Source organism: Osmerus eperlanus, chromosome 3 (genome assembly GCF_963692335.1).
Source record: "Osmerus eperlanus chromosome 3, fOsmEpe2.1, whole genome shotgun sequence".
Lineage (NCBI taxonomy): Eukaryota > Metazoa > Chordata > Actinopteri > Osmeriformes > Osmeridae > Osmerus > Osmerus eperlanus.
This window is the reverse complement of record NC_085020.1, coordinates 11,610,313-11,622,170: the sequence shown is the minus strand read 5'-3', so window position 1 is coordinate 11,622,170 and position 11,858 is coordinate 11,610,313. Positions and strand designations below refer to the sequence as shown.

General features: G+C 46.1%; 1 protein-coding gene across 1 annotated transcript; it reads left to right on the top strand.

Moving 5' to 3' along the window:
• The first annotated feature begins 212 nt into the window (after positions 1-212).
• On the top strand, positions 213-2,202 carry arl4cb (ADP-ribosylation factor-like 4Cb). The gene has a single exon (XM_062457258.1). The coding sequence runs from the start codon at positions 855-857 to the stop codon at positions 1,431-1,433; it is 579 nt and encodes a 192-aa protein (XP_062313242.1). The 5' UTR covers positions 213-854; the 3' UTR covers positions 1,434-2,202.
• Positions 2,203-11,858: the final 9,656 nt, after the last annotated feature.

Genomic DNA, 11,858 nt, shown 5'->3' with positions numbered 1-11,858 from the left:
TTTCAATGATGAACCGATTTCTAATTCAGCAGTCCTTTAACATCATAGCCTTAATAACATAGTGGCCTAAATATAGAATAGATTTCTTCACTTGATAGCATGCTGTATTTTTTGAAGACATGGGAAATCGACGAATCGACGAAATTGTGCGGTTTGTTTGGCACATGGCTTGACGGGGTGGAGCATGAAGAAGGCTACTGCGCTGTTTTGCAGTCAGTTCCCTCTCCTTCACACCACCAGTGTCTACGCAGCGGCCGCAGGGGAAGGACCTCGAGTGCTGTGACGTACCGTAACATGGATCCAGATTTATAGGTGGAATTAATACGACATTGTATGGACATTGTATTGATCTCTCCTGGGACTACTGACATTCATTCATACCTTGGATGCGAATCATATTAGGCGAATTGATTGGATTTGTTTTGGACAACCTACGAGGGTTAGTCTACGCGAGGAGACAAGTGCGCAGATATAACCGGGGAAATAAGCCAAGAACGACAGCAAAAAAGGTGTTTTGGTGAAAGAAACAGTACTGCTCTGCAGTTGTCCGCTGAGTGTGAGAAATTCTGCTGTCGCAAAATGGAATCTTAACTTGAGTGTGTGAGGAGAATGTTAATGAACGTCGCGCTGCGTCCTAGCGACGCGGGCACTCTCCCTCTCTGCTGCTAAGGCGAAAGCGGAGCCAATCTTTTAACCGGAGCGCGCAAAGGGGCTCGTCAATGACTTAAAACTGTTATCAATATCATCGTTCTTTTTCGTCTTATGAATTCGCTTATGTGTTTTTGAGCATTGGAACGCTATATTCTGAGAGGGTGCGCAGAAGGGTCATACGGTCCTTCCACCTGCCATTGAAAATGGGCAACAGTTTCTCCAACATATCTGCCTTCCAGTCCCTGCATATTGTGATGCTGGGGTTGGATTCCGCTGGCAAAACGACTGTTCTGTACCGACTCAAATTCAACGAATTTGTAAATACTGTGCCAACGATCGGATTCAACACGGAGAAAATCAAATTGAGTAATGGCACGGCAAAGGGGATTAGTTGTCACTTCTGGGATGTCGGAGGCCAGGAGAAGCTACGGCCTCTGTGGAAGTCTTACAGTCGTTGCACAGACGGTATAATTTATGTTGTAGACTCGGTAGACGTCGACCGTTTAGAGGAAGCCAAAACAGAATTGCATAAAGTCACAAAATTCGCCGAAAACCAGGGAACACCCCTGCTGGTGATAGCCAACAAGCAGGACCTGCCCAAATCTCTTCCAGTTGCGGACATCGAGAAACAGTTGGCTCTCCACGAGCTTACACCATCCACCACCTATCACGTCCAACCTGCTTGTGCCATAATTGGCGAGGGACTTCACGAGGGCATGGACAAACTGTATGAAATGATAGTGAAAAGAAGGAAATCTTTAAAGCAAAAGAAGAAACGATAACGACCGTTTAGGTTGTGTGGACATGACAAGAAAGAAATACTGTTAACTAAATGCTATTCGGGTATGCCATTGTTGCCCTATGAAAGGTTTACTTTGCAGTGATCTTTGTATTTCCTTTTCATTTTGTTTGTTGTCCAAGTGGCTGACGCTGTGAACCCTACTGAATGATGCTTTTGCACGTATGAGGGTGCCTCTGAGTGCGGGATATTTACCAAGGTTAACCAAAAAAAGAAAACTTGAAATTACTTTTATCGATCTTACGAACAAAAAGCATTGATACATGACAACGGGCTGGCCCGTGAATTGCTGCTTTACCATGCATTTTCAACAGTAGCTCGACATTTTATTTTGAAGAAAAAAAGCTTCAATCCAGTAGCATTAGTACTGTTAAGGACATTCGGACATTCTATCAACAGGTCTTCGAGGAATGCTTCTGTGGAGAAAATAACAAGTTTTATTTTGCACGAGAGGTGGGTCATTTTGACCCCGGCTCATTCAGAAAGAGACTGAAGCTAAGAGATGTTGTTTTTTTGAATCTCTCAGTGATTCAGATTCAGTAAACCGGGTTGAGGAACGTTGAAGTAGCCTTTACTATGCGTGGTGGACTAAGGAGAAAATTGCCTGCTAAATGTAGTCCACTACTTTGCACTTTTCATTTCCTAACAAAAATAGTAGAGTACTACACTGTATAGCAAAGCAAGCCCAGGCTGTTTATGTACTAGAAAGCCAAAATTGAAGTATTTTTTGATCATTAAAAGATTTAAAAGCATGGTGACTGATGTGTTTTATGTTATTGTGATAGAGCTTTCAGTTCTGCTGTGGTATAATGATGTTAGAAACAGATGGTCCAGATACGGACTATTGAACTGTTGACCTTTGACCTGGCTGCATGGTTTAACCTGTGCTTACACTCCCTGGAGAGAGTCATCCTCTGTAGGTGTCTACTAGAGAGGGGAGGAGAATCCTGACAGTCCATAACCCCATAGCCTTCAACCACTGTGGAACTGAAGGTGGAAATTAACCCAATGTTTATCCTCAGAGTTAGGGAATGGGAGGGGTGGTGTTTGTGTGATTGGGGTTTGGGGGAGGGAGTGTTGGAAGGGGGTGGGTGTTGTGTTTGGGGGTGGGCTTGTGTGTGTGTTGTTTTGGGGTGAAGAGGGGGATAGATGTACAGGTGTTAGTCTGTTCTCTCAGCCATTTGGTAGAGCCAAGTGAGGCTATCTAGTGAAATGTGACAGAAGTATGCAGTGTTGAATGTGTTCGTGGTTTGGCCTTATAATGGGTTGTCATTCACTTCCTTGTCAAATGCCTCCGTGGAGAGTGTTCATGAGTTTGTATTATTGGGTGTTACTGGTGTTCTGTCTCTGACGATCACTCACTCTCCTGGAAAGCCAAAGACATGCAATCTCTTTTACTCTTCATCACACAAACACACACATACACATCCTTTTTAATTCACTTGCACACACACACACACTCGTGCACACACACTTGTTAGTCATTAAGAGAATCCGTTGGAGTGTAAAGAGAGAAGAAGAAAAGAGGTCTTGTAGCAGGGTGGCCATTCCTAGAGTCCCGAGGTGCTAGAGCCTGTTGCGTCAGTGTGTGAGGCAGCTCTGTGCCAGAGAGGTGTCCCAGGGTCAGGGGGTCAGGGGAGGTCAGGCAGCAGGAGATGACCCATCTGTAATGGCTGAAACAACTCAGATCAGTCCCCTGTCACTGCTGCACCTCTTACCAAACACCAAATTGTAAGTTTCAGGATTGGACGCCTCCCGTACGCGTTTGGTCGTCTTGGAGAGATTAGGAGTAGGATAGGGACAGAGCTGTCAGTTCAGCCCTCGTTAGCAGGGTAATGGCACGTCCCTTTCACCTGATCAATAGTTTCAATCAATGAGGATTGCTGAGTCACTGAAAACGAACACAACAGGCTTTGGCTCCTGTTGTAATTTTATGAGAAGTGAAGTGATGGTAGGAATGCATTGTGGACTGGAGTGTTTTTGTAGGTGTGCCAAGTGTTATTGGTTTTGATGGTTAGGTTCAGAGTATTTTGAGAAATGGACACTGGAACACTTCCTGAAGTGTTTTATCGTTTTACAGCATGGTGCTAACAGAGTATTTGAAAGCTGATAGATTTCACGCTCAACTGACCATATGTGCGTGTTAATGAGAGGGATGGGTGAAAGGGCAGTTGACTAAATACCTGTTTGTTTTCACACTCCTGATCTGTTTACTTCCCCTCCTCTTTTCTCTACTGCATTACTCTTTTTGTCGAGTTGTGTTTCATCTTGGACGGTCTATATCAACGTTAAAAAGACAATACCTTAAACACCAGAGTCCAGAGATTTTTTTACAATGTGACCCAGTGCTGGAAGACCTCTTCTGAAAGATGGAGCTTGTTCGTTCCAGAGAAGGGAATTTTTGAAAGGCAGTTCCATCCCAGCTCCTCAACCGACAATTTCTCGTTTCACAGTCGACGTCTCCAACAGAGCGCTAATGAAATGTTAAATGTATCCTTTTAGTAATTATTTGGTGAGCTTGATTCTTCTTTGCTCTATTAATGATTCTCCTGTCATGTGACCAAAAAAAAGAAAAGAAAACACACATCACCACACAGGGTGTCAATAGCTCGCTGTTGCCACGGAGACAGACCGAAATACCGTTCGGAACAACAAAAACATATTTTAATAAGGGGATTATTATTTCATGAGCTGGGGATGATGCAGGGCGTGTGTGTGTATGTGTGTGTGTAGGGGGGGGGGGGGGGTTGCTCTCATATCTAACAATGAGGGCCATTGTGAGGACAGTTTAAACCTGGCCTTGCTCTGTGACCAACTTCCTGGTAACCCATGTTCAGATCAGTTAGACTGGGCTGAGCAGGGTGCTGCTGAGTGGGTTAACATCTTGATCGCACCAAATGCTGCAATCGAAACAGAACACTTCTCTCATACACCAAGACGCCCAGGTGTCGCACACATCACCCCTCCCGTTCCTCCCGTTCCTCAGCCTCCCCCCAGCCTCCCCCCAGCCTCCCCCCAGCCTCCCCCCAGCCTCCCCCCAGCCTCCCCCCAGCCTCCCCCCAGCCTCCCCCCTCCCTCCTGTCTTTGTGGCAAGTAACACTTGTTGTTACTTCAAGGACACTTTGTACTTATATATTCAGATACAATGAAAACAACAGATCTGTTTTAATTACAGTGTGTATTTCTGCCTTGAACTCAACTCAAACATCATCTTCCTTGATTCAAGTTTTTTTGATTGTGTCTTCCCTCCCTTCCTTCCCTCCCTCCTCTCTGCGATGTTGCTGCCCCACTCAGCTGGCTAATTATCTTCTTAAAACTGCTGGAGTTGATGTGTCAAGGGGAGGGAACTGCTACTCCAGAAATAACACACTCACTGTGTGGTAAATCATATCAAAATGCCATTACGATTTCACCCTTACTTATTTTACTCATTTGAATCGCTTTTGCTAAAGATATTATCTATCCAACCCACATGTTACTTTTATTTTCACATTCTATTCTAAAAATGGACTAGCACGCTATTTTTATAACTGGTAATAGCGTTTTTGTATGAGTCATCATCTGATATCATACAGCACTACCTGGGCAGCAGTGCCTCAGGCCCCTGCAGAGGCTCTCCTCTCAGTGGGGCTGATACTGGGTCCTGGCTGGACCCACACAACACTCTCCTGATGCTGTGTAGTCCCAGCTGGGTTCTCTCCTAGAAGCCTGATAAGGCACATATTGTTCAAGAGGTCTGTGGCATATTTAGGTCACTGTGGTATGTGTGTGTACTTTATTTGTGTTCACCTCAACATAAATCACAAATGCCTTCAGACAGACCAGCCAAGACTTTTGGTTCTCAGTAATGTTATTTAGTTGACGGCGATGTTGCATTATTTATGTTGGCTATATTGAATTCCAAAATATATAGAAAGGAATGAGGACACATGCAATGTACCATGTTGATAACACCCATTGTTCCCCCTTCCAATGTTAGTCAGTAATAGGCTCTCCCAGGGCCAAGGCCTGTCATTTAAATGTGTTGATGGTGTGGGAGAGGGAAGGAGAAAAGGGGGTGAGGGAAGAGGGAGAGAGTGAGATAGGGGACAGGGGAGAGGGAAGGTGGGGGGAGGGGAGGAGAGGGGGAGACAGATAAAGAGAGGGAGGATGGAGAGAGGGACGACAGTCAGAGGGCAGAGCAGAGAATGGGGGATGGGAGCCAGGGTCTCGAGAACACAGGCAAACAGGCAGACAATCCGACTGACAGTCAGACATATATACACACAAACACATACATCTTCCATTGTGGGTCAGTTTAACACCCTGGTTTCCTGCGCAGCAAATTTGACACAAAGTGTTAATTTGGGTCAACTCTCATGAGATGAATAAGTGAAATGATAAACACTCCTGTCCACTCTGATATGTGCACGTGGTGTTAGGGCCAACGCTGTTGTAAAGGAGTCCTCAAGACAGTCTCAAAAAGTGATGTGGCCATGAGACTATTTATACAATTCAGGTACAAGTTCTGTGTGTGTGTACATGTGCGTGTAAGCCAGGCTGGTACATGTTTAACTTGCTTCCAGTCTGTCTGCTGACTATTAGTGTTTGGATTGGTGGTAATCATTAACCTTGGTGAAGATTCATGGTGTAGTGGTGGGTTGGTTTAGGTTAACCCTACAGTAGCTGGAGTTAATCAATGGCTCAACCGTGCCACAGAAAGTTGAAAGGAGCTATATGTACTGTATGTTCATAGATAGACCATGGAAGCACAGACCTGGGAGCCAGACTGTCCCTGAATTAAAATGATTATGTCCCAGTGAAGGATAAACTATGATGCTGACACTGGAGGCGTAGGAGGCGAGATTAACATAGGAAGCCAAGCAAAGTGTTCTCCAACAAACACACACATACACACACACACACACTCATGCACACACCCAGCTCACACGCTCCAATGTCAGTGGTGCTAGGCTCCTTCTCAGACGAGTAGAGGAGAGGTAGGGGAGATGGGGGGAGAGCAGTCGTGTGTTTAAACATCATCAGTCAAGGCCTAGAGAACACACTCTGTCTACCAGTTCATTTGTCCATGACCTTTTCAGTGGAGCCAACAGATACTGGCCCCCGCCAGGATGAATGACCAGGCACTCAGTCACCACTCTCTCCCTGCTTGCCTGCCTGCCGGAATGAACGAGGAGGAGAGTAGAGTAGAGTAGAGTAGGAGGAGGAGGAAGAAGAGGGTGGTGGAGGAGTAGGGAGGGTAGAGGAGGAGGAGGTTGAGAAGGAGAAAGAGAGTAGAAAAGGAGGAGGATAAGGGTAGAGGAGGGTAGAGGGGGATGAGCGTGAAAGGGGAATATTTACACAAGCACTGCCTGGAAGTGAGTAAACTGTGGCTCAGAATACCCCCCATTGTACCCTGTAATTAGTACACCGTACACCTCCCTCAGGATTACTGTGGTATGACGGGGGGGGGGGGGGTGTATGTGTGTGTGTCTTGTACATGTGTGCGATGACGTGTGTGAGCATGCATGTCTACATGCCTTTGTTTAGCTCTTTTCCGGAGAGCTCTATGGTGTTGCAGAGCAGACTGATGGATGTGTGGGGGGTGTATGGTTTATCCAGACGTGTTCTACAGAAGCATGGCCCTATATGGGGTGGAGGGAACACCATTACAATGTGCACCAGCACTCATCACCCAGTCATCTTCACAACAACTCTCTCCCTGTCTCTCTCACTCTCGCTCTCAACTCTCTCCCTTTCCCTCAACAGCTCTCTCTCTTTTTCTCTACCTCCCTCTCTCACTCTCAACAACTCTCTTTCGCGCCCTCTGTTCCCCTCTCTTTCTGCACACACAGCATCTGCACGTGCAAAAAAACACGCACATATGGGAAAATCACAATCTATTCAGATTCTCTTCCTTCCTGCCCAATAAGGTGTAGATGAATTATGCATTTAATCTGATGACAAAAGCGTGCTGTCAGTGGCTGCATTGGTAAGCAGGCGCTGTGCTGCCCGGAGACATCCATCATTAGCCTGGCGGAGTCAGACATCAAGTTGGTCAGTCTGCCCCGGAGGCTCCCAGGAGAGCGCCCCCATCATGGAGAGAGAACGTCTGTGAGCTGAGAACTGATCGTTCAGCTTGCAATGCGCTATAAACATTGTTTCTGCGACACAGATTTTTGCGTGGATTAGAGGATTTGTGTGTTTGTGAGTGTGTGTTTTGGTGTGACAGCTGGGAAAGGGAGGTCTGCAGACTGTGTGGGTGAGTCGCTGCAGCAGTGACTGTGTCTGCTAGGCCTGCTAAGCAGCTTCATAAATCTGAACTTGTCTTTCTGCTTTGCAGGGTAAAAAATGAACACTGCAATACTTTGTCATTCAAACGATCCCGTCTCCATCCCACCAACCCTGGTCCTATGTGATCAGGGCGTTTGTGAGTTTCACTGGTAGGTCAGTTGTCAGGGTTGTGTACTGGTGCTATCATGGACTGCATTATTTACTCTTGAAGGGGTTCAGCTTTCAAAACTCAAATTCTACTTCTGGAAGGTGGAAGACACCTGCTTCTGTGAGTGGAACAGGAAGACCCTCCCTCGCTCTCACCCAACCTCCCTCTATTCCTTTCCTCCCTCCCTCCCTCCATCCCTCCTTCCCTTCCCCTCTCTCTCTCTCTCTCTCTCTCTCTCTCTCTCTCTCTCTCTCTCTCTCTCTCCCTCCCGACCCCTTTTTCCCTCTCTCCCACTCTCACTCCCTCCTGTCTCTCCCTCCCTCTTTGCTGATCTGGTGTCCAGGACTGAATGATGTTCCTCCTCCCTCCTTGGGCTGGGCTGAGGAGGGGAACTCCTTTCACATTAAAATGGAGCCCACTCTCTGCTGTCCCAGTTTTCTCTTCTGCCTCTTCTCCCACACACTCCCTCGCTCCTTCTCCTCTTTTTCTCTCGCTCGCTCGCTCTCTCTGTCGTCTCTTCTTTTATTCTTGATGCTTTCCTCATAGTCTGGGAGTGAGCTCTGTCTGTTGTTATCTGTTTATTTATTTTCTCTCTGTGTGTGTGTCTCTCTCTCTCTCCTCTCTCTCTCTCTCTCTCTCTCTCTCTCTCTCTCTCTCTCTCTCTCTCTCTCTCATCTCTCTCTCTCTCTCTCTCTCTCTCTCTCTCTCTCTCTCTCTCTCTCTCTGATGAGGCCTGACCTTATTCTGTTTTTGTCTCAAAGAGAATGTTCAACTAGTTTTGGTTTCCTATCAGCACTCAGCCTTCCCTTTTCTGGTTCTCACCTTGAAATCTTTCTAACACATTCTTAGATCATCTTCTTCTCTGAAACAGCAGAGAACCTCTCCAGCACTCAGCTCCCAGCCCTCCTCCCTTGTCTGTCAGCTGGTAGATGAGATTAGGAGATAACAAGCCGATTGGCTTCAGAAACTGGATATGAATGCCAGCACTGTTCCCCTCCAAGAGCCCCATGGTGATTTTTGATGGAGGGTTGCGGCAGCTCCTGTGACGAGTGTGTGAGAGTCACCATGTCCTTTGAAAGGTGAAATTCATGCTGACAGACAACACTGAGGCATGTCTAAAGTGGTTGACCCAGAGGCTGAGAGAGGTAGCACACAGAGGTTTGTGTGTGTGTGTGTGTGTGTGTGTGTGTGTGTATGTGTGTGTGTGTGTGTGTGTGTGTGTGTGTGTGTGTGTGTGCAGATATGTACACAAACAACATACCTCCACCGAAAAAATGGTTTCTCTTAGAATTATAGTAGAGGCATGGAGATGGCCATTAAAATTATGACTATAAATGAAGCGCGCGCCCACATGTGTGTGCCTGGCATGTTGGTTCATAAATCTCTCCAGTCTAATGGGCTTCCTGGCTTGTGGTGTCACACCTGGGCCTACTGTAGCTCACCAGCTTTGATGCGTTTACTTTTCAGGTGTGAAATTCACACCCGGTGTAGTCACCGACCGCTTCTTTCCCTCTCAACCAACTGAGAGAGCTTCACTTTGTCGAGCTGCATACCCTCTCTTCTGAGAGCTGGACAATGGTCAGCTGGACAGTGACCTGGTTACTTTTCTGCAGGTACATATCTTATTTATTGAAGTATTATGGTGGTGTAATTCAGTGGTTATACCAGTATCACAGTTGTCCTAATAGTAAAAAGCACTTTTACGTAATAGCATCACAGTGGTTATGACAGTATTGCAGTAGTTACAACAGAATTGTGGTGGTTCTACCATTATCGCAGTGGTTAAAACAATATGACAAAGGTTGGTGACAAGGAAAGGTCTGGTCCTATAGAAGAAGGAGGTCAAGAAATTGCAATAAACTGTCACCTCGAGTGGTTCAGAAAGCTCTGTTTACAGAAATCTGGAGAGAGCCTGGTACTTTAGACACTTCCTCTATGCTTGTGTTGCTAATGTCGTCATGCTTTAGTTATAACTGTACAACCCTTTGCTTACAACCCTTTATGTCTACTGTGCAATCGTGTCATAATCTGACTCATTTTATTTGAGAAATAATACGTCCTTTTTCTCAAGTTCCTGCTGTTGACCTATGGGCACATATTTCCAGCTTCATACGTACTTCCTATGGTGACAGCGCTCAACAAAGACAGCGATGTCATAATCTCATGATGCTGATGGGGTTTCAAGTGAGGTGCTTGCGTCAAACAGTTGTGTACTTTATATTCCGCAGAGAGATTTGTGGCAGATACACATAATTCACACAGGGTTTCAACATTCCCAGGGAGGGAAGTCCATATTTTTTCCTTGTTTTTGTTTAGTCTTTTTACTTTGAGGACATTGAATACAGACAGACCTCTTTTTACTTGACTTGCCCTGAAGATGAGGTAGTCTAAGGAGGATCCATTAAATGGAGCCAAGCTTGTAAATGTCTATCCTCCCCCTGGTCATTCTGACTTGTTACATAACAGGAGGACTAGAATAAACAGTTGTATCTCATGACCCTCCACCTCTCTCTCTCTCTCTCTCTCTCTCTCTCTCTCTCTCTCTCTCTCTCTCTCTCTCTCTCTCTCTCTCTCTCTCTCTCTCTCTCTCTCTCTCTCTCTCTCTCTCTCTCCTTCCCTTCTCTCTCTCTCTCTCTCTCTCTCTGTCTCTGTCTCCCTCACACACACACACTGTTTCTCAGTCTCTCTCTAGTAGTTGTGTGTTAAATCCCACACATACTGAGCAGCACATTCTGGATACCTAACAAGGACACTGAGGAGCCCTCCTATTGGTTCACACTGAAGAGCTCTCCTGTTGTTCCACAGCTCAGCTGTCAGTGGGTGAAGAGTAGCTTGGCAAGATTCCACAGGAGGCGGGTTCCTATCCTGTCCTCCTCAGAGAGAACGGTGAAGGGGTGCGATGTCAGGAGTGGGGGTCAGAGGTGGAAGGTCATTCAGACTCAGTCTGCTTGAATAAACACAGTTGCAGACCGTGACCAGCTCCTATCTCCTCTCCCTGTCACAGATCACGAGCGTGTCTCCTACGCACTGCTGTAACTCCTCATTTGTTTGTTCTGACCCTTGTCTCAGACATCCTGACGGCACTTCTACCAACGTATCACGTACATGCGAAGCAGTTTAAAAGTTAGATCCCTGTTTCAAGAGTTTGGTGGCCTTAAGAGAGAGGATAGAGGATGAGCGGTTCAAAGCTCCAGCTTGAATGGATCCACTTAACATCCTCCCCAAGTTGGTCCTGTAACAATTATGCTAACAGTGATTCAGTACACATGTATCACTGCGGTTGTTGTGAAGTTTTTTCATGACTTGACAGTAATGTTGAGGCCTGTTAACAAATGGCTCCAACATGCCGTACCTCCTCTGTTTATCAAATGCAGAAACAACGAGGTGCCATATGAACACGATCACTCCACTTAATTCCACCATGGAGTACACAGTTAGCAAGGCCAATTAAACACAAGGCTAAACACGAAGAGATGAAAGGGTGGAAGTGAGAGGGGGGAGGGGGGCAGCGAGAGAGGTGGGCGGGTAACAGACAGTCAAAGAACTGTGAATGTGAAAAGAAGGAACTGAACATTTCTGCACGGGACTGATGACACCAGTGTGAACGATGATAACATTCTCAGAATGGAGAGAAAGTTATAATTGGATCATGTGAGAGGGCTCAGCTGTGGATGTATTAATGCTCTCGCAAGCCCCTTTTTCCTGTAAATGAGACACTGTTCTCGAGAAACGTTTCCCTTAAGATCATCAGATCGGGGCAGAAACCATGAAAGCATGATTCTGACTCACACCATGCTGTGTCAGCAGTCCTTTGTGAGGTCTCTGTGTAGGTCACCTAGGTTTTAAAAACATTTGCTATGATTGACACAGGACTCCAAACCCACGTGACAGTGGAATTAGAGAGGGTTACATTATTGTGTTTTAACCCTTGTGTTATCTTCGGGTCATTCTGACCCATCAGTCATTGTGACCCATCAGTCATTGTGA

Bases quoted from the DNA above. Each gene is read 5' to 3' on its own strand.
- arl4cb (XM_062457258.1), top strand. From the start codon at position 855: ATGGGCAACAGTTTCTCCAACATATCTGCCTTCCAGTCCCTGCATATT.